The 27528-nt window shown below is 41.0% G+C and overlaps 1 protein-coding gene across 1 annotated transcript; it reads right to left on the reverse strand.

Moving 5' to 3' along the window:
* Positions 1–2359: 2359 nt before the first annotated feature.
* On the reverse strand, positions 2360–26506 carry LOC129402364 (probable small intestine urate exporter). The gene is made up of 11 exons (XM_055128638.1): positions 26416–26506; positions 21892–22097; positions 21087–21320; positions 20917–21004; positions 20560–20646; positions 16531–16649; positions 16242–16403; positions 4950–5082; positions 4718–4865; positions 3515–3605; positions 2360–2664 (listed from the first exon to the last, which is right to left on the reverse strand). The coding sequence occupies exons 1-11, from the start codon at positions 26504–26506 to the stop codon at positions 2530–2532; spliced, it is 1494 nt and encodes a 497-aa protein (XP_054984613.1). The 3' UTR covers positions 2360–2529.
* Positions 26507–27528: the final 1022 nt, after the last annotated feature.

Genomic DNA, 27528 nt, shown 5'->3' on the forward strand with positions numbered 1-27528 from the left:
TCCAATGACATAGTACTTGATCTTCTGTGCTTGCAATATCAGGTCCTCGATGGATGCTTCCGATGCCAGCCTACGTGCGTTAAAAGTGCAGACAGTCATTTTAGTTCTTCTTCATCTTGGCAGTCTAATTCAGCCCTGAGATTTTATCAGCCTCTCCTTGCTCATCCTTCTCGACGCTGCCATATTGGGGGCTCTTCCAGGATCAGGGGAATGAGGCCCATTTTTGTTACTGTTTTTGTCATTTCAAATATGCCATGGGTAGCTTGCCAGGCTCTGCCATGAGGGTCCATGTAGGAAAGGGGTCCTTTCCTACTCTTCACTTATTGTAGTGAGGAGTAGTTTTTTTCAGATGCTGCAACTTCTCAGAGGCCATGGTACAGAGCAGGACCGTGGGAAAGTGGGAAGAAATCCCTGGGCAGCGCCCCAGCACTGGGAGAGAGGAGGGACCCGCAGGTGAAAAGTCTGGGACCGATATTAAATGTTTTTAATACTAGCTGTAAAGTGACTGTGAGATGGCCATAGGTCAGGAGCAGTTTATAGTGTGCAAACCAAATCATGTCCAAGAGACCTTGATCTCACTCCTAGGAGGTGGAGTAGGGACTGAAGCAGGTGTTAAGCCTGAAGAGGAGCAGCAGAGTCTATGGTCACCACGGAGGGGTGTTCTCATGTCTGCTGAAGGCGCAGGCAAGGAGGAAAGGACGGGGAGTGAGAATGACCAGCAAGAAGAGAGAGAAGCCAGTTCAGGGAGCCAATCAGAGAAGGTTCAGAATTATCAAGTGAAAGGTTTGAAAAACAATAATCCTCATTCATATATTCAGAGGCATGGGAAGTGGTGGGGGTGTGCACGGGAAAACTGCGGAGCGGGAGGCCTCTAGGTTCTTAGCCCTCATCCCCTCCACACCCAACCGTGCTCCACCAAAACCTAACCGAACCACAGAAGAGTGGACATGGGCCAGACAAAAGAACGGGACTAAAATGAGGCCCAAGAGAGACAGAATTTGGGAGCTGGAGACCGTGGAGCCGGGGTGCACACAAAGGGAAGAATGTTTTCAGTGTGAATTGGAACTGAGAGTGGACGTCGGGAATGGTGGGCGTAAGACAGCGATGATGCTGGCCGAGGATCCCTCCAGCCAACAGGACTGTCAAGCGCACACTTGGACCCCCTCAAAGCCCAGAGGAGGCTGAGAACTGGGCTCTGACCCTGTCAGCTAGTCTCTTACTGCAACCAGCCTGGGCGTTTCTGCAGCAGACGTCTAGCCCTGGGGGTCCCCGTGGCCTGCTGCCCGGATTCTCTGCAAGGCAGCGGGAAGCTGGTGGGTAGGGGTGGTTAGGAGCCAGTGTAAGGTGCCCCGGGCCGAGCGCTGCTTCCCACGGGGCCCCGACACCCGCCAAGTGCTGAACCACCTTCAGTGGAGAGGACTGGAAGAGCGGCCACTGGTCGCAGACCCTTGGGCTGAGAGAGCGGCGCGCGCCCAATAAAACTTGACCAAGGCGTAGAAGCCCTGCGGGGCGGCTGCAGCATTGGGGAACACACGCACCGCACACAGAAGGGGAAGCGGGAGAATGCTGCGGACAGAGAATGCTGCAAGCCACCACGGTCACCCACCTCACAGTCCTGCGGCGAGGCCCGCCCTCCCCGCACACGCCCCGCCCCCGCGCCTGGGTCCACATGCCCAGCGCGCTGCACTCTGTAAGCCCCGATTGCAGCAGCGTCGCCAGGCCAAGGTTACGGTCACGGAGACCAAGGTCACGGTCATGGAGCCCAAGGTCTGTCTCCGTGCTTGGAAAGGTCCTCACTTGGACAGTTCCTCATTGTCCAAGCACTTCCTTATGTTTATCAAAAACTCTTTATCAAAAACACTATCAGCACTTTAATTGAAGATTTTTATAATTGATTAGATCATTTTTATGTAACTGACTCTCCAAGAAATTCAATCCCCAGAACTTGTCTCCACAGTGGAGTCAAAGGTTAAAGTTTCCTAACCCTGTTTTAGTCTCTCTGAAGAGCCCCATCATGATGCAGTTAAGGGCCCCAGTTACCAAGGATCTCCTTACCATAAAAAAGACATTGCCATTTTTTCAGAAATGAAAAGGATTTAGAAAGTCTTGTGTCCAGGACACAGGCTAAGAACAAATATTAAGATGAAAATTAAAATGTCTTTATCGAGGATTTTCTCAGGAAATTGCATCTTTTAAGCGCTCTATACAAAAAAAAACTGGATGCAGAAACCAAATGCATGGTTCTTAGTATCTTACAGTTGCTGCTAAGAATGCCAAGCACATGGAAGAACATGCAAGTCTATGTCTTCAGAAGTTCCCAGTTAAATAAGTCGTCTTCCTTCTCCCCATCCCCAATAAAGTTTTCAGGCAGACCCTTCAGTATTACAAAGCCAAGATCTCTAGGATGATGCTGACCAGAGTCAATTCTAATAGAACGGCTAATCAGTCACTCAGGAACAAAAGGAGAATTTCAATGAAGCTATACAAGGGACAAATAAACATCAAGATCGAAGGTGCCTCTCATTTTGTTCAGAATCGGGTGAATGTCTGCTCTCTCGCCCAGTCCTGGACCTCTGCTTGGCCAAAGATGATATAGATGATCAAGCCAACTATGTTAACAGCAGTCGAAAGGAAGAAGACATTTCTCCAACCCAACTCTGAGTCCTGGAAGCAGGAAATTACGTGTCATTAATAGTGTCCTAATCCTTGTCCTGGCTGTGCCTGTCTTAGAGGCCCTGCCCTCAGTGCTGCTCCAGCTGCCCTGGGTCGCTGCCCGTCTGTGCCTGAAATACAGAGGTCTGCTGCCAACAGACTAGCCTTCCATTTTCTGGGATACTCACCCACCTGTAGCCATCTGTCTGACTTTTTCCTTGATTCCTAGTTTAAGGTTAGTTTTCCAGTCACTCATACATTGATCATCCTATTTAAAATCAAAACCCCTCATCTTCTCTCCACTTTATTTCATTTTTCATCACTTATCACTATTAACTAGGTCATATATTTAATGTATTTTTCAAATCTTATTTACTTTTATATAATTATTTACTTTTATATAATGTGTCACAAAAACAGGGACATTGTCTATTAAAATAATGCAGACTCATTCTCACATTCAATATATTTATTGAGTGAGTGAATACAAAATGATGAACGAATTAAAGGGGAAACAAGGTAGGGCTAACATTTTTTTCATTTTAAATCACTGTTTCCTTGACTTGTCTAAATGGTTAGAAGGAAATTTAAAAATTAAAGAAGAAAAAGAAAATAAATAGAATTCAATACATTTTTATTATGAATGTTTTGTTTTGCTTTGTTTGGGGGGTACACATGGTGGCGCTCAGGGATCACTGTTGGCTTTTTAACTCAGGAATTAGTCCTGGTGGTGCTTGGTGGACAAAATGGGATGCAGGGGATCAAACCTGGCTTGGCCACATGCAAGGCAAACACCCCACCTGCTGTCCTATTCCTCTAGCCCCACTCTTACTAATGTTTTCATCAGAACATTGGAACTCACCTGACTGAGTAAATATCCAGAAACAGCTGGAGAAACGGCTCCAGCCATGTTACCAAAGACTTCTGATAATCCCTTGAGAAAAGAGCCATATCTAAGAAAGAGAGTAGAGAAAGATGGGGTGAGGACATTCCAGTACAAAAGGTTAATCCCAGCTCATCCCTTGCATTCTGTAGTTATCTCTGGGGACATCAGAACCTATGTTTACCCTTGGTCAAGAGTGAATGAAAAGTTACCTAGTGTTTTTTAGTTAATTCCTGTTCTAGAGTCTAAAAATTCTAAGGATTAATCCACACTAATTTGTCAACACTGTTAAACAAAATGTACAGATGGATAGTTTGCACTTATGCACTCTTAATTTCTGTACCAGTACCTGATGGTAATGCTTTGTTGGGGAAGGGGATTTCTAAAACATCCTTCTTTATGTATGAAAGGCATTTCAATGGATGAGACATTGGTCCTTCTTAAACAATGGCATCTTCCACATGTCTTGGTGGTTTATTATCTGAAGACAAAGCAAGCCCAACAGGAGTTGGCTATGAAAAAACACTGGGAGCTATAATGGAAAGTTTCAGTCATATATGATATTTATTTATGGCACTGTAGCACTATTGTCTCGTTGTTGATCAATTTACTCAAGCGGGCACCAGTAACATCTCCATTGTGAGACTTGTTACTGTTTTTGGCATATCGAATATGCCATGGGTAGTTTGCCACGCTCTGCCATGCGGGCAGAATACTCTCCGTAGCTTGCCAGGCTCTCTGAGAGAGACTGAGGAATCAAACCCTGGTAAGCCGCTTACAAGGCAAGGGCCCTACCCACTGTGCTATCACTCGATATTTACTTATATCAGAGGTTATTTCTTCTCTGCTATCCTGTATTAGTTACCAATATTAAATCCTTTCAAGAGCATGCTGTGTGGACTTTGAAAGGTGCTTTCAGTGATTTAACACTGCTGCATCCTCCAACACAGCTTGTTGGAACAACTCCAGTGTGTTGTTAGTGTGGCCACTGACTCCTGTTGTCACCTGGGAGAAATTCAATTCTCAGTGGATAACTAGCTTTGGTTTGATTCCAGGAAATGACTTAGGTGTAGATTTGTGTTCACATTTCATGTCATTCCCATTTTACTCAATGTCGGAGTAGGTTAAAGCTCCCTGGACCTGTGCTGAGTTTCTGTGAGGATAAAGCAAAGAGATGCCTACCGTGGAGCAATATCCATGACGTTAATTAACACTCCTAATTCAGAAAAGCTGCTGAAGACAGCAGACAGAACCAAGAAGGCAATAGCGGTGCTGTGGCTGGATCTCACCCAGTGCAGAGACAAGAGGAAGAGACTTGAAACAAGAACTCCTGAAGCAAGAGAATACACACAGAGTGATCAGGGGGCTACCCTGAGATTGCCATCGCCCATCTGGTAACAGCATGGTTCCTTACCTATGGCTGTGAAGAGTTTCCTGATTGTGTTAAGTTTAAGAAGCTTTCTGGAGAACAGGAAATCTGCCAAATGACCTTCGAGTATAAGGAAGAAAAATGCAGTAACAAACGGCAGGGCTGACAGGAATCCACTCTGAAGAACAGAAATGAAGTGGGGGACAATGTCTCACTGCCACAATTATATACACACAAGCCTTTCCTTATATACACTTAACTCCACATAAATTTCAATATATTCCAAAGACTCAATACATTATTTGAGCCTGGGGGAAAGATGCATATAATTTGGGGGAAATTATTAGTTTACATCATGCACATCCATTTTACTGATCTTCACATATAAAGACAATCTGGAAATACAAGGAATAAAAATAATACTCAGTCTCATTTAAAGAGTGACTGTGGGGACTAGAATGATAGTACAACAGGTAGGGCGTTTGCCTTGCACACGGCCAATCCAGGTTCAATTCCCAGCATCCCATATGGTCCCCTGAACACCACAAGGGGAAATTCCTAGGTGCAGGGCCAGGAGTAACCCCTGTACATTGCTGGGTGTGACCCAAAAACTTACATAAATTAATGAGTAAATAAATAAAATAAAAAGTGACTGTGAGATACCACTTTTCCTACATCTAATTGGCAAAACTTCTAAAATTTTTTATATGTTCCCAGTGATGTGAGAAATCACTATCATTAGGAGCCGATGGAGGAAAATTTGACAATAAATATGACAATGTAATGCTGGGATGTGACTTTTCTGTAAAAGAAATAAATACTTTGACAGACTCTCGGCCACGCCCTCCCGTCCCCCGCTTCCCGCCTAACGGGGTCCAAAATCCTGCAGCTGCCCCGCCCCGTGTCCTGCGCGTCCCGTCTCCCAATCCGCTCTCTAACTGTGGCCTGCCCACCCAGGTACCGGCACTGACTCTCGGCCACGCCCTCCCGTCCCCCGTTTCCCGCCGAACCCGGTGCCCAACATCCTGCAGCTGCCCCGCCCGGGTCTGCGCGACCCGCCTGGCTGTCTAACAGGAAGACACTGGGGGCGTGGCCTGTATCTAGGGGGCGTTATCTCAAGGTGGGCGTGGCCTCCTGTCGGAGCGGCCAACGCTAACGCGGCTGAGGTTATTCTTTGTTACCTCAGCATAATAGTTACTGTCTATTTCTTTGAAAATCACTTTAGCCATCTCAAACACTCATGCAACAGGTAGGGCAACATTAGCTTAGTTTGACACTATAAAAGCTGTCAGTGAATAAGGGAAGTTTAGCATAAGCAGAGCCCCTTCTTTCCTCAGCAAGAGGGAACAAGAATAGATAACTACAAAGTTCCAACTCTATACTTCTGTAACAATATGAAGAAGCAGCGAAAATCCCCTCCACGAAGAGAGGGAGAAGAAAAGATTCCAGAAACATCAACGGGGGCTACTCACATCTACGACCTCTCAGATAAACAATTCAGAGAGGAGATCTGTAGGAGAGTCGACCTACTCCAAGCAACCATGGAGCAGACATCCAATAAATTACGGGAGGAGATGAATGAAGCACTGGAACGGTCTACCAAGAAAACCCAGGAAGAAATGAGAGCAGAAATCTCAAACCTACGAACGGAAGTCACACAAATAAAGGAATCGGTAGATGAATTAAAAATCTCACTAGATGCCCTCAACAGTAGAATGACTACAGCCAAAGACAGAATCAGCGACCTCGAAGATGAGCTGCAGAAAGCTTATAGACAACAACAAATCATGGCCAAAGACCTCAAAATGGCTATAGAGCGAATCAGAGCCCTGGGAGATGACTTCAAGAGGAACAACATAAGAATCATTGGAGTACCAGAACCACAGGGAAGTAACCCCAATGAAAAAAACACAGTCAAAGACATCATTGCTAAGAAATTCCCAGAGCTGGAGAAGGCAGGCATCCAGATACAAGGAGTCTGAAGAGTACCAGCAAAAAGAGACCCGAATAAAAAGACTCCAAGGCATATCATAGTCAGAATGACGGATGCTATGGCTAGAGACACAATTCTGCAAGCAGCAAGGTCAAAGAAGGAAATCACATACAAAGGAGCACCCCTCAGATTTACAGCAGACCTGTCAGAGGAAACCCTCCAAGCCCGAAGACAATGTTGGGACATACTGAAAAAGCTCAACGAAATGAATGCCTCACCAAGAATACTTTATCCGGCTAAACTCTCACTCAAACTCGAAGGAACCATACACTATTTCTCGGATAAACAACAGCTCAGGAACTTCATAGACTCAAAACCAAACTTGAAAGAAGGTCTAAAGGGGCTACTGTAAGACAAGGAGGAGCCCATAGAAACAATAAATACCACAGAAATATGACACAAAATCCTATCACAATAATCTCTCTCAATGTCAACGGCCTAAATGCACCCATCAAGAGACACAGAGTGGCAAAATGGATCCGGAAATTGAACCCAACATTCTGCTGCCTGCAAGAAACACACCTGAACAAACAGAGTGAACATAGACTCAAAGTCAAAGGATGGAAAACAATCCTGCAAGCAAACAACTCCATTAAAAGAGTTGGAGTGGCCATCCTGGTATCCAACAACATAGACTTCAGGTTGAAAAAGATTAAAAGGGACAGCGAAGGTCATTTTCTATTTATCAAGGGATATGTACAACAGGAAGAAATCACACTCTTAAACGTATACGCTCCTAACAAACGACGGGCTAAATATTTAAAACAACTCCTAACAGACTTCAAAGAGGACATCACTAACAGCACAATTGTAGTCGAAGACTTCAATACGGACTTATCGCCTCTAGATAGATCCACAAGAACAAAACTCAACAAGGAAACACTGACTCTGAAAGAAGAAATTGAAGAGAGAGGCCTAATAGACCTATACAGGGCCTTACACCCCAAAAAGAAAGAATACACATTCTTTTCCAGTGCACATGGAACATTTTCTAAAATAGACCATGTACTGGGTCCCAGAACATACCTCCATAGAATAGGAAAAATAGAAATTGTATCAACCATCTTTTCAGACCACGATGCGCTGAAGATAGAAGCTAACCACTCACCAACACGGAGAACCAAATCAAACACCTGGAAATTAAACAATTCAATGTTGAACAATGAGTGGGTCAGGAAGGAAATCAAGGAAAAAATCAAAAGGTACTTAGAAACAAATGAGAATGAAGACACGAGCTACCAAATCCTATGGGACGCAGCTAAAGCTGTGTTAAGGGGAAAATTTATAGCTCTCCAAGCATTCCTCAGGAAGGAAGAAAGGGCCCACATAGATAGCTTGACTTCACGACTCAAGACCTTAGAAAAGGACCAGAAAATGGAACCCAAACCAGACCTAAGGAAAGAAATAATAAAAATTAGAGCAGAAATTAACGACATCTAAACCAAAAAAAACAATCCGAAAGATCAATGAAACAAAGAGCTGGTTCTTCAAGAAAATAAATCAGATTGATAAACCGATAACAAGACTCACAAAGAAAGAAAGAGAGAGAGCCCTAATAAATCGAATCAGAAATGAAAAGGAGGACATCATGATAGAAACCAGTGAGATACAAAAGATCATTAGAGACTACTTTGAAGGCCTATACGCCACAAAACAGGAGAACCTAAAATAAATGGATGAATTCCTGGACTCCTACAAACTCCCAAGACTGAACAAAGAAGACTTGGAATACCTGAATAGACCCATCAATGTTAAGGAAATTGAAACTGTAATCAAACATCTCCCCAAAACAAAAGCCCAGGCCCAGATGGTTTCACCGGTGAATTCTTCCAAACATTTCAAGAAGACCTGTTGCCAGTTCTCCTCAAACTTTTCCAGGAAATTGAAAGAAAAAGAACTCTCCCAAACAGTTTCTATGAAGCATACATCTCCCTAATACCAAAAGCAAATAAAGACACCACTAAGAAAGAAAATTACAGACCAATATCCCTGATGAACACTGATGTGAAGATTCTCAACAAAATATTAGCAAATAGGATCCAACAACTCATCAAAAAGATCATACATCATGACCAAGTGGGATTCATTCCGGGGATGCAAGGATGGTTTAACATTTGGAAATCAATCAACATAATCCATCATATCAACAAAAGTAAAGATAAAAACGATATGATCATATCAATAGATGCAGAGAAAGCATTTGACAAGATCCAACATCCTTTCATGATGAAAACCCTCACCAAAATGGGGTTTGGAGGAACTTTCCTCAAGATAGTCGAAGCCATCTACCACAAACCTACGGCAAGCATCATCCTCAACGGGGAAAAACTAAGGGCCTTTCCTCTACGATCAGGTACAAGACAAGGATGCCTGCTCTCACCACTTCTCTTCAATATAGTACTGGAAGTACTTGCGATAGCTATTAGACAAGAAAAAGAGATTAAGGGCATCCAGATAGGAAAGGAAGAAATCAAACTCTTACTATTTGCAGACGATATGATACTATATCTAGAGAAGCCTAAAGCCTCTACTAAGAAACTCTTAGAGACAATAGACTTATACAGTAAGATTGCAGGCTACAAAATCAATACCCAAAAATCCATGGCCTTCCTATACACAAACAATGCGGCAGAGGAAAGGGACATGAAAAAAGCAATCCCATTCACAATCGTGCCCCAGAATATCTAGTACCTCGGAATCAGCTTAACCAAGAAAGTAAAAGACCTCTTCAAAGAAAACTATAAAACGCTACTCCATGAAATCAAAGAGGACATGAGGAAATGGAAACATATACCCTGCTCGTGGATAGGGAGAATCAATGTTGTCAAAATGGCAATACTCCCCAAAGCATTATACAGATTCAACGCGATCCCTATAAGTATACCCATGACATTCTTCAAAGAAATGGATCGAGCAATCCTAAAATTCATATGGAACAACAAATGCCCACGGACAGCTAAAACAATTCTTGGGAAAAAGACGATGGGAGGCATCACCCTCCCCAACCTCAAACTTTACTACAAAGCAGTAACAATTAAAACAGCATGATACTGGAACAAAGGCAGACCGGCAGACCATGGAACACGGTGGAATATCCCTACACACAACCCCAAATGTATGATCATCTAATCTTTGATAAGGGAGCAAGAGATGTGAAGTGGAGCAAGGAAAGCCTCTTTAACAAATGGTGCTGGCACAACTGGACAACCACATGCAAAAAAATGGGCTTAGACCTTGACCTGATACCATGCACAAAAGTCAGATCAAAATGGATTAAAGACCTCAACATTAGACCACAAACCATAAGGTACATTGAAGACAAGGTCGGCAAAACCCTCCACGATATTGAAGATAAAGGTATCTTCAAAGGTGACACGGAACTAAGCAATCTAGTAAAAACAGAGATCAACAATGGGACTACATTAAACTAAAAAGCTTCTGCACTGCAAAAGATACAGTGACCAGAATACAAAGACTATCCACAGAATGGGAAAGGATATTTACACAATACCCATCAGATAAGGGGTTGATAGCAATGGTATATAAAGCACTGGTTGAACTCTACAAGAAGAAAACATCCAACCCCATCAAAAAATGGGGCGAAGAAATGAACAGAAACTTTACCAAGGAAGAAATACCAATGGCCAAAAGGCACATGAAAAAGTGCTCTACATCACTAATCATCAGAGAGATGCAGATCAAAACAACCACGAGGTACCACCTCACACCACAGAGGCTAGCACACATCCAAAATAACAAAAGCAACCGCTGTTGGAGAAGATGTGGGGAGAAAGGGACACTTCCACACTGCTGGTGGGAATGCTGACTGGTTCAGCCCTTCTGGAAAACAATATGGACGATTCTCAAAAAACTAGAGGTTGAGCTCCCATTTGACCCAACAATACCACTGCTGGGAATATATCCCAGAGAGGCAAAAAAGTATAATCGAAACGACATCTGCACATGTATGTTCATCGCAGCACTGTTTACAATAGCCAGAATCTGGAAAAAACCTGAATGCCCTAGAACGGATGACTGGTTGAGGAAACTTTGGTACATCTATACAATGGAATACTATGCAGCTGTTATAACAAAGGAGGTCATGAATTTTGTATTTAAGTGGATCAGCATGAAAAGTTTCATGCTAAGTGAAATGAGTCAAAAGAGAGAGACAGACATAGAAAGATTGCACTCATCTATGGCATATAGAATAACAGAGTGGGAGACTAACACCCAAGAATTGTAGAAATAAGTACCAGGAGGTTGACTCCATGGCTTGGAGGCTGACCTCACATTCTGGGGAAAGGGCAACTCAGAGAAGGGATCACCAACTATAATGTAGTCGAAGGCCATGCGGGGGAAGGGAGTTGCGGGCTGAATGAGGGCTAGAGACTGAGCACAGTGGCCACTCAACACCTTTATTGCAAACCTCAACAGCTAATTAGAGAGAGAGAGAACAGAAGGCAATGCCTTGCCACAGTGGCAGGGTGGGGTGGGGGGAGATGGGATTGGGGAGTGTGGGAGGGATGCTGGGTTTACTGGTGGTGGAGAATGGGCACTGGTGAAGGGTTGGGTTCCCGAACTTTGTATGAGGGAAGCATAAGCACAAAAGTGTATAAATCTGTAACTGTACCCTCACGGTGGTTCACTAATTAAAAATAAATAAATTTTTAAAAAAAGAAATAAATGCCTTGTGCATGTAGGACTTGGATTCAATCCTTGTTATGACAAATATATAGGTTTGTGTATGTATATGCATGAACATTTATATAGCATTTACTCTTGAATCAGATATGAATAAGCTTACAGAAATAGTTGCACAAAAGAATGATGAATAGTGTTTATAATTCACCCTTGATCAATAACTAAACAACCCAAATGTCACTCAAAAAAGATCTTATATACTTACATGAAAATATTCCAGCAGACTAATCTATGAAGAATACCAGCACATTAAGACTGTTCCTAACCATGTCCCATAATATTCTTCCCCTCTCTCTCTGAGGGGAGAAAAGTGTTGCTGTTTTTAATTTTTTGTGGCAGAGGGAATTGATTGGGAAGACAATTTGTTGGACGTACAATTTTTGGTATTGGATTTTCTAATCCTTGAAGCCCTAATATTCTGACCTACCATGACATTGGGTAGCATCAGCTATGTTTGTGCTTCGAGATCACGTTTGTTTTTAAGAATTTCTTGATATTCTTACAAGTTTGCCTTCAATTTTGATCCTTCATTCCCTTTATTCGTAGGGTGCACAGGCTTACCTTTTTCAGCCTTTGTCTTTTCATCAACCATTTCTCTTTGGTGGTCGTGTACTTGGAGAAGAAGCCGCATGAACATTTCCACTCAATGTCTACAGACATCCCACTTTCCTTTGCTTGTTTCCCACAAACAACTTCCCTCATCCTATTACTGCAGCAGATCTCTCCTGAGTTGATGAGATTGTATTGATCTCCCTGGAAACTCCCCCATCCTGGATGGTCGGACGGTCTGTCATTGTCTGCCTTTAACTCTTCCTACCCTTCTCTGTACCTTACAGAAGACACCAAACAAAAATATCGTTTTAACAAGGTGTATTTTTCTTGTTAGAATGCTAGTAAACTCCTCAAGAGCACGGACATGGTTTTGTGTATGTTCTATTGTGCCTAGTCCACTGTAAATGCACAATAAATATTGATGATGGGAGGCAGTGAGTCTTGTTGGTACAGGAGAGGAACTGAAATCCCAATCACTGTTTTGTTGCTTGTTTGCCTATGACCTGAGATGAAATTGGGAAGTATCAGCCCTTGGGGATGATTATTCCAAATATTGCACTTGAATATTAGTGCAATGGAGGCTTTGGGGTCTTTAAAGGAAAAGAGATCTCAATACTTTTGGGAAAACACTGCATCTTCACTCTTCAAGTACTGATTTTTTCTGACCCTCGGCCAGAGCATGAAGTTATCAATTTACAGCTAAGATGAATTCCATTAAGTCTGAGGAGGTGGATCACATTCAACTAAATTATAAATAATTCTAAAGCTAGTCATTAAAAAAAGAATAGCAGCATGATCAGCACATAATGGTTCGCATAAAATTTAAAAATTAGATAATATATAAATTCAAACATTTTGCACTCTCCAAAGAAAGATTTTATAAGAAAGTAATATTTTGAAAAAGAGTAATCTATAGAGTCAGCTGGGAGAATAAGTCAGATTGTAGGGAAAAGATTTTTCACTCTCCTTTCTGCTGGTCCACGAGCTCGACCCCGGAGGTAACTGAACTACTTTGGACACGAGCAGCTCCCAGAAAGGCCTCCAGACTGTGATCCGAGCCACTGGCCTATGTGCCGCCAGGGGGGCAGGGTTTTTTCTGTCCAGTCTCCTCCATCATATGAGCACCACAAAAGAGAAGTGAAAGCTTGCAGGGTTGCAATTACTGGCAGAAATTTCCCTAGACTTCATACAAAAATCCAAAACCTAATATCTCTTAATTGTCAGCAATGTGAAACGGTTCCTTTTTAGCAGGTCTGACTGTGGGGGGAAACTCCAAACAATAATATTGAGTTTTTTGTTGAAATATTGAAGGTAATCAAAGTAGCAGCCATTTCTCTAGACTGTAACTAAGCCTTAGCCCCACGCTGGCCGAGGAGAGGAAATATCCTCCTTTCTCGGTTCTTTTCCCTTTTCTGGTAGAAACTCAGTGTGGCATCCACCATATTATGAGGCCTATTAAGCAGGCACAAGCTTAGAGGTGCGGGAATGGGAGGGGGACAAAAATTATGTACATGGAACAGCGGGACACTTTGGCAGCCTCAGGTCGAAACCAGCGCATGCTCCATCAAGATTCGACCCGGGTGGCCACACTTTTGTGCGGCCGCGTTGCTACAGATCAACCAGAATCCGGAGGCCAACTAGACTACTTTTGGTACGAGAAACTGCTTGCAGCCATGTCTCTAGACTGTGAACTAAGCCATAGCCCCAGGCCGGCCGAGGATGGGAAATATTCTTTTTTCTCATCAGGTGGTGTCAGCCATAATATGAGGACTATTTATTAAGCAGGCATGAACTTGGTGGCGCGGGAAGGAGTGAAAAAAAAACTCTATGTACTTGAAACAGTGGGACTTCATATCTCTCCAGTCTCAGCAATGGAAAACTAATTATCAAATGCTTCATTGGCAGTAGGGCTGTCTTTCTTGGAGGAAAACTCCAACAATAGTGAGTTTTGTGTAAAAAATATGAACTATAATCAAGGTAAAGAGAAAATGAAGTTAAATTAATTATATAGGCGGGGATGGGGTTGGGGGAGCAGGGGTTGGGAAATATACTGGGGTCTTTGATGGTGGAATATGGGCACGGGCGAAGGGATGGGTGTTTGAGTATTGTATAACTGAGACATAAGCCTGACAACTTTGTAACTTTCCACGTGGTGAGTCAATAAAATGAATGAATAAATAAATAAAGGATTTTTCACTCTATCTTTACCTTTTCTTATAGTTTTAAAACTGTTTAACTATTATAAACTCAACTTCTAAATTACAATTCTGGGATAATTAAAATAAAAGAACAGGGGGACCAACTTTACTGTGTGTAACCTAAATAATAACAACTGGGCACCTGATCCAGGCTTTTGATCTTGAAAAGAAAGTCCATCAAAACTAAGTGTCAGTGACAAAACTGCCTGCAAACAACAAAGCTCAAGTTTCCTTAATTTCCCCAACAGAAAAGCTCTACTATCAAGTTGTTTCTCTAGTCATTTCCCAACCCTGCTCGACCTCAGCCTTAAATGATGCCAACAGCCAGCTGAAGATATCTCTCAGAACTGGTAACCATTTACATTGACTCTCTCAACCCCTGATCCCTCTACCTGAGACTATGCGGTTTATTGACTGCTTCTATCCTTCCTCCTCTTTAGGTAAGCACCCAGCTAGCCCGTCCACCTTCATATGTTCCCACCTCCTACATGCAGGAGTCTCCAACTCTGCCCTCTGCTAAGAAGTCCTGCTCTCAGGAGCCAGAAGGAACAGTAGGCAAGGCGCTTGCCTTGCACATGACCAATCAGGGTTTGATCCCTGGCATCCCTTATGATGCCTTGAGCCTCACTATCAGTGATTCCTGAGCTCAGAGCAAGGATTAAACCCTAAGCACCATTATGTGTAGCCCAAAATAAAAATCCTGCACTCTGTAGACCAATGAACATTCTTCCTCCTAGGAGTTCAGTCAACTAAGCACCACTTAATGCTACTTTTTGGCTCAAACAATGAGAATAGTACTAATTCGATGACCTTGTGAATTGTAACAGAGTGAGATTCTAATAGTCTTCCCACTTTTAAGAAAACCACCAAGTATGAACTAAAAGACACCTATTAAGGAAAGCTGATATTCTGGTGATGAGTGTGTCAGTAGAATAGCATATGCTTGGAATTCTATCATTAGCTGTTATGCAAATTACAGCACCTAACTAAAAATCCAGGGAAAAGAAAAATAGAAAAGATCCCCTTAGCAAATCAGAGCATTTGTTCATTTTGTGAAAAATTATAAGTCACTCATATACGTAAATCTGTATAGAATTTTATATATTCTAATAAAATTTAGAAAATATTGTCATGACTTTTTGTTATTCAGAACTTTATGTTCCAGTAATAATGTCCTAAGTAGTGTTGTTTCAAGAAATTATCACAGCCTTCTCAAAGGCAGAATTAATTTTGTTAATGCTTTATTGCTTAAGATGCCAGGAGGATCTTCCGAAATATTTTTTGCAAGTATTGATTGAACCAAATTTTTTAAGGTTTTTTTTTTTTTTTTGCTTTTTGGGTCATACCCAGCAATGCTCAGGGGTCACTCCTGGCTCTGCACTCAGGAATTACCCCTGGCCGTGCTCAGAGGACCATATGGGATGCTGGGAATCGAACCTGTGTCGGCAGCCTGTAAAGCAAACGCCCTACCCGCTGTGCTATCACTCCAGCCCCTGAACCAAAAATTTTTGCTTGGCCACCTTAAACAATATGGCATTTTCTGAAGATAAACTTGATGCAGAACTGAGCCGCTTTGTCCCAATAAGCAGTAGTCTCATTGTCATATAGGCTTATTGTCACACTGTCCTATAGTTATATTAATATGAATTAGAATTCCTGTTAACTAAATTACAGTTGCTGCCTGAAAGCTTTGAGCCTAAACCACTGATTTGGAGATCACATGAGATAAGGAGAATTTTCTGGAAAAGCATTAACTAGAAGCAATACTCCTCCCTTCACCTATAAATAGTCTTGAATGAATGGCCCTATCAGTGAAACAGTAAAGGGATAAATTTCAAATAATGCGTAAGGTATTAAATAGAAAATAGAATGAGCTTCCTTTGTACTTACAGATGTGAAGTCAGCTTGAAGTACAGAATTGATGTATGTTGGTAAGTATGCTATAAATATATGAAATTGCCAGAACTCACAGAAAACACAAATTAAAATAGCCCAAAGTGGTATGGATTTGACCATAGCCTTAATGGGAACTGACCATCCTGGTGAGCCATCCTGCAAGAAAGCATACATCAATATTTCATCTACCAGAAGACAAACTATGTGCACAACTGCATCCTTCACCTCTGAAGCATCTAGATAGATGTGTGGGAATAGCAGAAGAAAGACTTCCTCAATGCACCTCTTGAGCCAGTGAAGATTCGATGTACTCCTTCTCAGCTGTGCTGATGAATGGATGATTTGTGGGTTTCTCAGAAATAAGAGAAAACCAGATAAAAGAACAGAAACAGCCCACTCCACCTAGGAAAAGAGGATTCAGTTAGCACTGGACTGGAATTCTTTCAGCTTGACTTTCCCTGAGGATGATTTTTGGCTGACAGAAAAAATGACCCAAATATTCTACTCCTCCCTTCACCTATTCATACTCTTGTATGAATGGCCAATCACAGTGAAGGGATAAATTTTAAAGAATGTATTGAATAGAGAGAGATAACTAAAAATATAATTCATACAAGTAACATTATATCGTTGTGAAATAAATTCCACTGGGATCTTTTGTGGGTTCAAATTAGAAGCAAGAGTTAATGTTGTAGCAAAATTTAAACTTAAAAAGAAATATGCCGTCTTTTTTCCTCAAGATTGCTTTAGTTATTTGAGTAAATTTATTAATCCATATAAATTTTAACAGTATTTGATCCATACCCCTAAAGATACCTTATTTGGGGAGAACACATATCCATTGCTGTTCTGGGCTTACTCCTGGTTCTATACTCAGGGGCCATTCCTCACCATGCTCATGAGAACATATTTGGTGCTGGGGGTCAAACTCAGATTGACCATGTGAACAGCTCGCACCTTACCCACTGTCCTATTTTACGGGAACTGCATTAAATTTTTACGGTGCTTGCAGTAGGATTTTATTTTCTTTTTGCATCAGACCCAGTGATGAACAGGGGCTACTCCTGGCTCATGCACTCAGGAATTACTCCTAGCGGTGTTTGGGGAACCATGTGGAATACTGAGAATTGAACCTGGGTCAATTTTGTACAAGGCAAATGTTCGACCTGCTGTGCTATAGCTCTGGCCCCAGGATGGTTGTTTTTACTGTTAATCCTTCCAATCCATGATCAAGGATGTGTTTCCATTTCCTTGGTTTTTTAAATTTCTTTTAATACTTCTTATAGTGTTCTTTGTATAAGTCTTTCACCTCATTTGTTAAGATGATTCCCATGTCTTGATGGGGGGGAGTGAAGGAGAGGGGCATAATTTGTTTTATTTATTTCGTTTGCATGAGCGGTAGCACAGTGGGTAGGGTGTTTACCTTGAACATGGCTTACCTGGGTTCAATTCCTCTGTCCCTCTCAGAAAGCCAGACAAGCTACCGAGACTATCCTGCCCGCACAGCAGAGCCTGGCAAGCTAACCGTGGCGCATTCAATATGCCAACAATAGTAACAAGTCTCACAATGGAGACGTTACTGGTGCCTGCTCAAGCGAATCGATGAGCAACAGGATGACAGTGACAGTGACAGTAGTTAGCATGAAATTATAGTTATTCACAGTTGGGATTCAGGTATATGATGTTTCAAAACCAAACTCTTTACCAGAGCCCACTTCTCTCCAACAATGCCCCTTCTCTCATTAGCTTCCCACCTACCGGTCTGTTTTTGCGAGAGGAGCTTTAAAAAAAAAAAAGAATCATGAAGCTTTTCTGTGTGATTTACAGTACTGTTGCTGATAGGGTTTCATACAGAACACTTGAGCTCCTTTCAACACAACCTCCTCCCAGTTGAGCTCTTGGAGAACACAATTTTTACTAGGAGTTTTAAAAATGTTTTTCTGTCTCTGCTATTCTTTTGTTTGTATATAGAAATACTATGGATTTCTGTGGGCTGATTTTATAACCTGCCACTTTACCATACAAGTGGTATTGTATCTAGGATTATTGTATTTAGAATTTTTTTTTGTATACTCCTCAAGGTTTCTAGGTATAAAATCACATCAAGTCTAAATCTGTAGTTAGTAATCAAGATGTGTGGCACTGCAATTAAGTCAGAATTTCATATTAATGGAATATAATTGAGATCCCAGAGACAGAAACTTGGGTGTATGGATAGGTAATCTTCAACAAAGGATTTAAGCATATAAAGTGGAACCAGAGTGGCTGGAGGGATAGCACAGTGGGTAGGGCATTTGCCTTGAACGCGGCCGACCCGGGTTCGATCCCCGGCATCCCATATGGTCCCCCAAGCACCGCCAGGAGTAATTCCTGAGTGCAGAGCCAGGAGTAACCCCTGAGCATCGCTGGGTGTACCCAAAAAGCAAAAAAAAAAAATTTAAAAAAAATAAAGTGGAACCAGAATAGCACCTTCAATGGCTAGGGCGATAGCACAGCGGGTAGGGCATTTGCCTTGCATGTGGCAAACCCGGGTTCGACTCACAGCATTCCATATGATCCCCTGAGCACCGCCAGGAGTAATTCCTGAGTGCAGAGCCAGGAGTGACTCCTGTGCATCACCATGTGTGACCCAAACACACAAAAAAGAAAAAGCGCCTTCATTAGTGTTGCAAAAACAGGCTACTAGCTTGCAAACAAAGGTAAGAAAAGAACTTGGATTCCTATATCACACCATCACAAAATAACTAAAAATGGATTAAAGACCACAATAAAACATCTGACTTGATAAATTATATTAAGGAAAATATATACATAACTCTTCATGATATGGACTCTGAAGCATCTTCAATGACTCAATGTCACTCACTAGGCAAAGAAAACAGCTTAACAAATGGGTGTCAGTCAAATTTAAAAGTTTCTGCGAAAGAGATGATGACTAGAATAAAAAGACTTCCTATTGACTGGGAGAAAATAAAGGCTCATCCTGTATCACACAAAACACTTATATTCAATATATATTAAGCACCTGTAAAATATTAAAAATACTGAACTGTGCCCAAACTAAAATGAGGAGGCAAAAAATGACAGACACTTTTTCAAAGAGGACATAAAGATGACCAATAGTTATAAAAATTCTGCTCTTCATTACTTATCATCAGGAAGATGCAAAACAAAACAACTCAGTGAGATTGCCACATACAAAAAAGAGTAAAATCAAGCAATTCTGGTTGTATGTGGCGGGGATATCATCCATTGTTGGTAGGAATATCATCTGGTTCAGCATCTATGGAAAACAGTATAGAGACTTTTCACAAACTTAAGAATCAAGCTTCCATGTTTCCTGAAATCTATTTCTGAGCATCTATTTCCAAGAGCCCCAAGACACTATTTTGAAGTAATGTTTGCATTCCTATGTTCATTGCAGTGTTATTCATAATAGCCAAGAAGGACTGGAGCAATAATACGGTGGGTAGGGTATTTGCCTTGCACGGGGCAGACCCCGGTTTAATTCCCAGAATCCCATACGGTCCCCAAGTACAATCAGGAGAAATTTCTGAGTGCAGATCCAGGAGAAACCCCTGTGCATTGCCGGGTGTAACTCAAAAAAGCAAAATATATATATATAGTCAAGACATGGAAACATCACAAATGCCCCAGGATGGAAGAGCAAAGAGCAAATAAAGAAACTGTGGTGTAGATGCACAAAGCGTGCGCAGCTATAAGAAAAAGTGAAGTCATGAAATTCACTGTTAAGTGAATATAACTAGAGGATATCATGCTGAGGTGATATTAATCAAAACAAAATAAAGAATAATCTGATGATTTCTTTCATATGTGGAACTTAAAGAAACAATAAGTAAAACATAGTAGAGAAACACAAATATTCTGTTATAACATACCCTGAGAGGCAGAACTGTGTCTATCAAAGTGTGGCTAGGAGACATGGGAGTGAACTTTAAGACATAGGAGGAGATATACTGGCACTTTGGCAGAGGTGTGGTGTTTGACCATTGTGTGCCAAAACTTTAATATTAACAGTATTATCAATCAAGTTACCTACATAAAAAAATTAAAAGAATAAATGTTATGATTCTTTTAAATCCAGGAACCTATTCTACATACAAATTTAAGCTGCTGAAACTTAAATAGCATTTTGCAAGACTCACAATATTATTTTCTCTGGACATTACCAACTAAATTTAGATAAATATCTGACTGTTAGAATTTGGCTTAATATAGATGATCATAGGATCATACCCAGCAATCCTTTGTCACAAAACAAAATTCTGAGACTTGAAGCACATAAACTCACCAAAAATATAGAAGACATAAGGCCACCCTACAGTCTGGCAAAGGACACCACCAGTGAGAAGAATGATGAAGTTCCCCAGTAATGACCCTAAACAAAAGATGTAGGAGAATGTTTCATATGAGATACTTAAGCTTGAGACTCTGTTACCTGTGTACCAAATCCCCCTCCCAGAGCTGAGTTGCTTTGCCATTATTAGCGTTGTAGTACCTAGATTAAAGAGTTGATCAATTAAAGAGTTGACTACCTAGGTTTGCAGTATCAATTAAACAATTGGCTAACTAGGTTCAAATCACACTCATTCAGTGTCTGTAGTATCATAGCAATAGCACAGGAAATGAAAATTATGAACCCAATTACCTGAGGTTGCTATGGTGATAAGTTTATTTCTTTCCAGTGGGGGAGCCCATTTGATCCAAATTGAATATTGACCTGTTGATACACTAACCTGAAACAAAACCAATTTTAACTCTCTCTGGTCAGCCTGGAACTTATATTCCATTAGAAATTCTTTAGGAAAATCTTGGTACCTTTGCTACTCCTTGGACAATCCGAATGGCAATGAGCAAGGCCACCCCGGTATCAGCTGCCAGTGGAGTGAATAAAGACAGGACTGATGAAATAAGTATGCCAGCTCCGACCACATACTTGGCTCCAAATATCCCAGATAGGTAGCCACTGGGAATGGGAGCCAAAAACGAGCCATAGTTGATGGCGCTGAGAATGATTCCCTGGATTTCAGGACTCCAGTCATACATTGGGGCCTAGGTGACAAAAGGAATTTTGTTGCTCATCTGTAGGAAGTGACAATGTTAGCATGAAGATTTAAGCAACAGCAACAAAAAAAAAACATAATTCAAGTTCTCCTAGATTTCACCTCTCCAGTTCCTGCAATCCGCCAATTTCTCCAATAAATTAATATGTGCTAAACATTGTCCTCATCTACAATTTTTCTGATTGTACAATTTACTGACCGAATTACATAGGAGAGCCTATCAATAATAATTTACATATAAAAGTCTATAAAAAAGCAAAACTCATAGGCAAGGCAATAAAACATGTTGTGAAGGAAGAAAGAGGAAAAAACATAAATCTCTAAAACTTATATTGGTGTGATTTTTGTAAATTTTCATTTTAGGTACGATACTATGTCTACTCATAGTAAAAGGATTTCTACATTCTTAATCCTCGTTATACTCATAAACAATGAATTTAATGTATATTCTCTCAAGATACATATTATAATCATGTACGACATAATTCCTGGAACTCAAAAAGCACCTTCAGTTCAAAATATTTGAGTCAAAGAATGAACTTAAAGTCTCGCTGACTTACCATTGCCGTCATTTCTTGCTGAGTTTCATTCCAGTTGTCCGTGGAAACAGTGGGAGGCCCTTCTGCAGAGGTGTTGGCGCTGCTGGGCGGGGCTGTGGTGTTCACCATCGCTGGGATGGCAATGCTTAAGCCCATTTGTTGGGTGTAAACAGAAAAGTTACAGAGTTGCAAAATGAAGGCCAGCATGTATCGAACTGAAAAACAACCTGAGATAAGAAGGTACAGAAATACTTATAATTGTGTGCTTTTCTCCTACCCTACCTAAGGTAAAAGGTAAAAGGCTGGAATTTATTGAAAGTGGAAGCCTCAGTTAACCTATGCAGCTGCTGTGAGCAGACCTGCATGTTGCGGCCCATCTTACTTTTTTTTTACCTCCTGCATATTCGTGGGCTTTTCTGACAAACAGATAGTTAACAATTGTCCATCAAAACATTCTGTTCCAGAGCTTAAGCTCACAGGGAAACTAAGATGATGGACAATTCCTAAGGCAGATGGCCAGAAAGTCTAAAACCAGCCCGACCACCCTGTAGATTCTGTGCATTCTCTGTAATATTTGTCAATTGATAAGAAATGAAAAAGGTCTTTTAAAAGGCCTAAACAAAAACGTTTACTTTTAATTTAGTCCTATACTAGTTCCTCCCCATCTGGAGGATTCCTTTTCCTTCTCTTCTACTTTCTAATAAACTTTTCTACTCTCCAACTCTGAATCTCAGCAACATTATTCCTCAACGTTTTCGTTGTTGAAAATAAAAATATAAATAAATAAATAAATAAAACCATTCAACTAAAAACAAGAAAAGAAAAAATATTGAAGACCTTGGGAACTAAGAATGAATGAACAGACTCACTGTCCAGCTTCATTTGCATCATCAGTAGGAAGCAGAAATAGAGATAAGACAGATAATGCTCAACAGATGTCTGGCCAACATTTGTCCTCCTAGGAAGTAAGTGAATTTAAAAACTACCCTAGAAGCGTCACTTGATTCTCAAAGAACATGTGGAGTTGGCTTGTGTGAGCATTAGGTACAAGTTTCAAATACAGTGTCCCTGGATGAACTGATGTAGACATGGGGGAAAAAAGTAGATTTAGATAACTGGCTGGAAGCCTCCATTGGGTACGGACAGTACTAGAGTTTCTGGAAATGACCCCCACGTGCCCCACATGGGCAGCCAAGGTAGCTTGAGGTTTCATTTCTAACCAACATAACTAGAAACTAGAAGACAAACCTGGAATTTGAAGTTGGTTGTATGATAAAAGTAGCTCACCTTCATCTGGAAACTATGTTCTAGGCTTGCACAAAAGTTGACAGCATTCTATTGGAATTCTGTGATTATTACCCGAGGTTGAATTCAAACAGACCCATTAGTATGACCAGTAGTTTTACCAACTGGGAAGAATTGATTGATCATCCCTGCCTTCAGGGCCAGCTGGGAGTCTGATGACCTGGGAGTAAATGCAGTTGATCTAACACCCCTTCCAGTTTGGGAAGTTGACACATAAACTCCAATTTGGTTTAAATAGGGGAGCATGCTGTTGAGAGTTCCCCTGCCCCATCCATTAAAATTTACATTGAAATTTTTATGAATATAATAATGATATCACTGTATCACTGTCATCCCACTGCTCATCAAATTGCTCGAGTGGGCACCAGTAACTTCTCCATTTTGAGACTTGTTACTGGTTTTGGCATATTGCATACGCCACGGGTAGCTTGCCAGACTCTGCTGTGCGGGCGAGATACTCTCAGTAGCTTGCTGGGCTCTCCGAGAGGGGCGTAAAAAACAAACCCAGGTCGGCTGAGTGAAACGCAAATGCCCTACCGCTGTGCTATCGCTCCAGCCCATAATGATAACATGTCAGTAGAGAAGTTTGCCATGTTTATGATATAGCCTTCTCTCAGTAGAGAAGAAGGATGCTTCCCCATGTGTTCAAGTCTTTGTTGAAAAGTAGAGTTTTAATCTTTACTTCAATTAAGTCCCACTCAATGTATTTTTGAAGTTCATTTTATTGTTTTCATTATTTAGCCTTTTTCTCATTCTTTCTCATCTTTCCACAAATTTGGGCTGGGGCGGGGGGTGGTTACAAATAATTGGGAAATAATAGCAGTTCATTTTTGCCTTTTGTGGTACTTCTTTTGTTTTTTTTCCCTATGTTTTATTCTTTAGATTTTCCTGGTGTTAAACAGAGATGGTGTGTGGGAGAATTCCTACTGTATCTGAATTTTCTGAGTTCTCTGAGCTTCGCATATTACATATAAGATATGCTGCTTGATAGCACAACAGGTAGGGTGTTTGCCTTGCACACAAATGACCCGAGTTTGATTTCTCTGTCCCTCTTGGAGGGCCCAGCAAGCTACCGAGAGTATCCCACCTGCATGGCAGAGCGTGGCAAGCTCCTGTTGGCATACTCAACATGCCAAAAACAGTAACAAGTCTCACAGTAGAAACACTACTGGTGCCCATTTGAGCAAATCAATGAACAACGGGACAAAAGTGCTACAGTGCTTCTTGTTGGTGGGATTTATATTGTATACACTACCCAGTTACTTTATATATTTATTTATTTGCCTTAGGGACATATCAGATGGTGCTCAAGGCTTCCTCCTGACTATGGCTCCTGGCGGGGTTTGGGGGACCATATAGGCAACACGGGATTGAACCTGGGTCAACCCAGGCCAGGTAAGAGCTTTACTCATTGTACAATCTTTTACCACATTTCATTATATTTATGAGGTTACATAGGTTTTATCAAGAGCATTTTAATCCTAGAACCAGACATTTAAATCACATCTGCTGCATTTTCTACTGTGCCTTCTTGGGAACGTTCCTGAACTACTTTGGCCTCAGTTTTTCACCTCTAAAATTGTGTTAACAGTAATAAAGTAGATGTCCATGTAAATTTTTTATATATTTTTCTTCATAAAGCATATGAGCATTTTCTGTTCTGTTAAAGTTTCACAGAATTTTTTCTGGTGAGACTACTGTATCATAAAGTTTTATTTTAGAAGACATAAACTTTGAAAATATTCTCTATTTCTTATATGTTTATTGGATGAACATTTTTCCTTATTTTTCTTCTTTCAGCCTATAAATTATGTAATAATAATTATTGTAAGGTTTGCTTGGGACCAAAGGCAACCAGCTGATGAGATATTACGGAATCGAAGATCACCCTGCTCCCAGCGCAGAAGACAAGACTTATGGCCCATTTGGTGACAGGAAGCCACCAGGCTGCCTTCCATGCTTCCTCACATTGACCCCCTGCAAACAGCAGAAGGCCAAACCAAGTGCACGGGTCCCACTGGTCTCTGTTCCCTTTTCCACCCAAGACAACTTAAAATCCCGCTTAGCCTTTCCCAGAGCACAGCTCTACCCCGTCTCACCAGGGGTCTGTAGGGTCCACTGCACCCCAGTAACCTTCTCCTATTGCTTCTCTTTACTTGCTTCTGCCCCTCTGTCTGTGCTGAGTGAGTTTAGCAACCTATTAATTATCATGTCATAGTAGCTATGTAGAAAATATATAGTTGAGTTTTTATCTCCATATTAACATCATTTTAATTCTTTCATTTATTCCCATATTATGTATATTTAATCCCTTTTGTGCATCACTTATACTTAACTCTTTTGTGCTGTGTATAGAATACTAGTTATCAACGAATCAGACTTGTATATAGTTTTCATTTCAATTTTGCTTGTAATATAACCTTACATTTTCCATTTTTTCTATCTCCCCTGGCCTTGTTTTCACTTCTTTTTTAAAGCTGTTTGATTTATTACATCCAATATTCCAAGATCATTCCCACCACCAGTGCACCTCCCCACCACCATTATTCCCAGTGTTCCTAGCCACCCCTCAAGCCTGCCCCTATAGCAAGCCCTGAATAATTTAGTTTATATTGCTTGTTATAATTCTCTAAATATTACCAAATAATATTTGTTTAGAAGAAGTCATGTTTATTTTGTGTTATCTCACCATGGAGTCACTAAGCCCTGGTAGAAAAGATTACTAGCATGTTGTTACTGGTTATGGATTTATATTGTTCTATACCTCAGTTGTCAGTTTTGATTTCCGAGTCTTTTCCCAAAGTTATAGACTCAGTGAATTGGCTCTATAAGAAGCTCATTTTCTCCTGGCATGTTCTAGAGAAGCAGGAAGTTGCAATATAGATGAGCAGGAGGAATAAAGGTGATGTCTACGATATGGTGCAAAAGAAAAGCCCATTCTCCCTAAACCAGTCTTGACCAGACAATAGCAGATAGATGTCATGTTATTCCTCCTCAACTCAGAAAAGCCAGGATTGGTTTCTATGTTTTGCACTTGGCATTTGCTCTGATTTTTTTCCCTCCACTCCTGTATACCATCAAGGCTTCTGGCAAAAAAAATTAAATAATTATCAGTAAAAATTATTTCCAAATATGCACATGTCTTAAAATTAGTAGTAGCAAGAAGACTCTGTGTATTACTAAAATAGAGGTAGGGTGACAATACTACCATATTTTTTCAAATCCATGACAAGATTTTACCTCTTTTGGAGGTTTGTACTTGATCCATGTTGAAGTTCCCATCATTGGAAATATGTCCCACTGTTTCCTTAACTTCTGCTCTAGTAGACATTTGGTTGCTCTTTTCCAGGAATTGATGTTTACCTCCTGAAATAAATGAGACCACATCAAACACAAAGAGATGGATAAAATATGCCATATTTATCCTACCAAATTTCCTATTTGGTAGGAAAGGTTCTAGATCCTATCACTAGCCAATCATGTGGTCTGGGACTTAGTCACTACTTCTCTAAAATCATGGATTTGACTGGGTTGCCTTGTTATTCTCTTTACATGTTCCCATGGCTCTAACTGATACCAGTATCAAAAGGATGGTAAAACATGGCAACCATCCCTGAAATTTTACCTGTAAAGTTGCAGTGCCGCCAGCAGGTCCACCTGTACCTGTGGGGCGAGTGCATCAGCAGCCTGATGGTGCCTTTAGACTTCCAGATACCCCAAAATTTCTGCGGTACTTTTAGTCAGACCCCAACAACTTGGGGCCAAGTTTACCAAGAAATTAAATAGCCAAAAGTTAGGTAAGTGGGAAACACACCCAAAACCCACCTCTGGCTCAGCTATATAAGCTCAAAGCCTCCACCCCTCTCGGAGAGCCTGGCAAGCTACCTCGGCTATCCGGCCCATATGGCAGAGCCTGGCAAGCTACCCGTGACATATTCATTATGCCAAAAATAGCAACAACGTGCTCGTCATGTTCCTGGAGTTAGCAGATGCCATTGGGCTACACTAGCATGGAACAGGGACGAATGGAAACGTTTCTGTCGCCACTCGAGCAAATCGATGAGCAACGGGATGACAGTGATACAGTGATACAGTAAAGGTTCCAGTAGATTAAACTACTTGAAAAAGAAATATAAATTTACTGCATGAAATGTAGAAATTTATTGGATAAAATATAGAAAATCTCTATTTTTATTATTTAAAAATTTGCTGAAGTAACCGTAGTTTATAACATTAAATAGGTTTCAGTTGTAGTTAGATGTGATAAAATACAATTTGTATTTCTGTTCAACACAATCTAATTGTAAGCTTTCTTTCAAATGCATAGCTTTGAAGAGAGTGTGTAATTTGATG

Source organism: Sorex araneus, chromosome 2, assembly GCF_027595985.1.
Source record: "Sorex araneus isolate mSorAra2 chromosome 2, mSorAra2.pri, whole genome shotgun sequence".
Taxonomy (NCBI): Eukaryota; Metazoa; Chordata; class Mammalia; order Eulipotyphla; family Soricidae; genus Sorex; species Sorex araneus.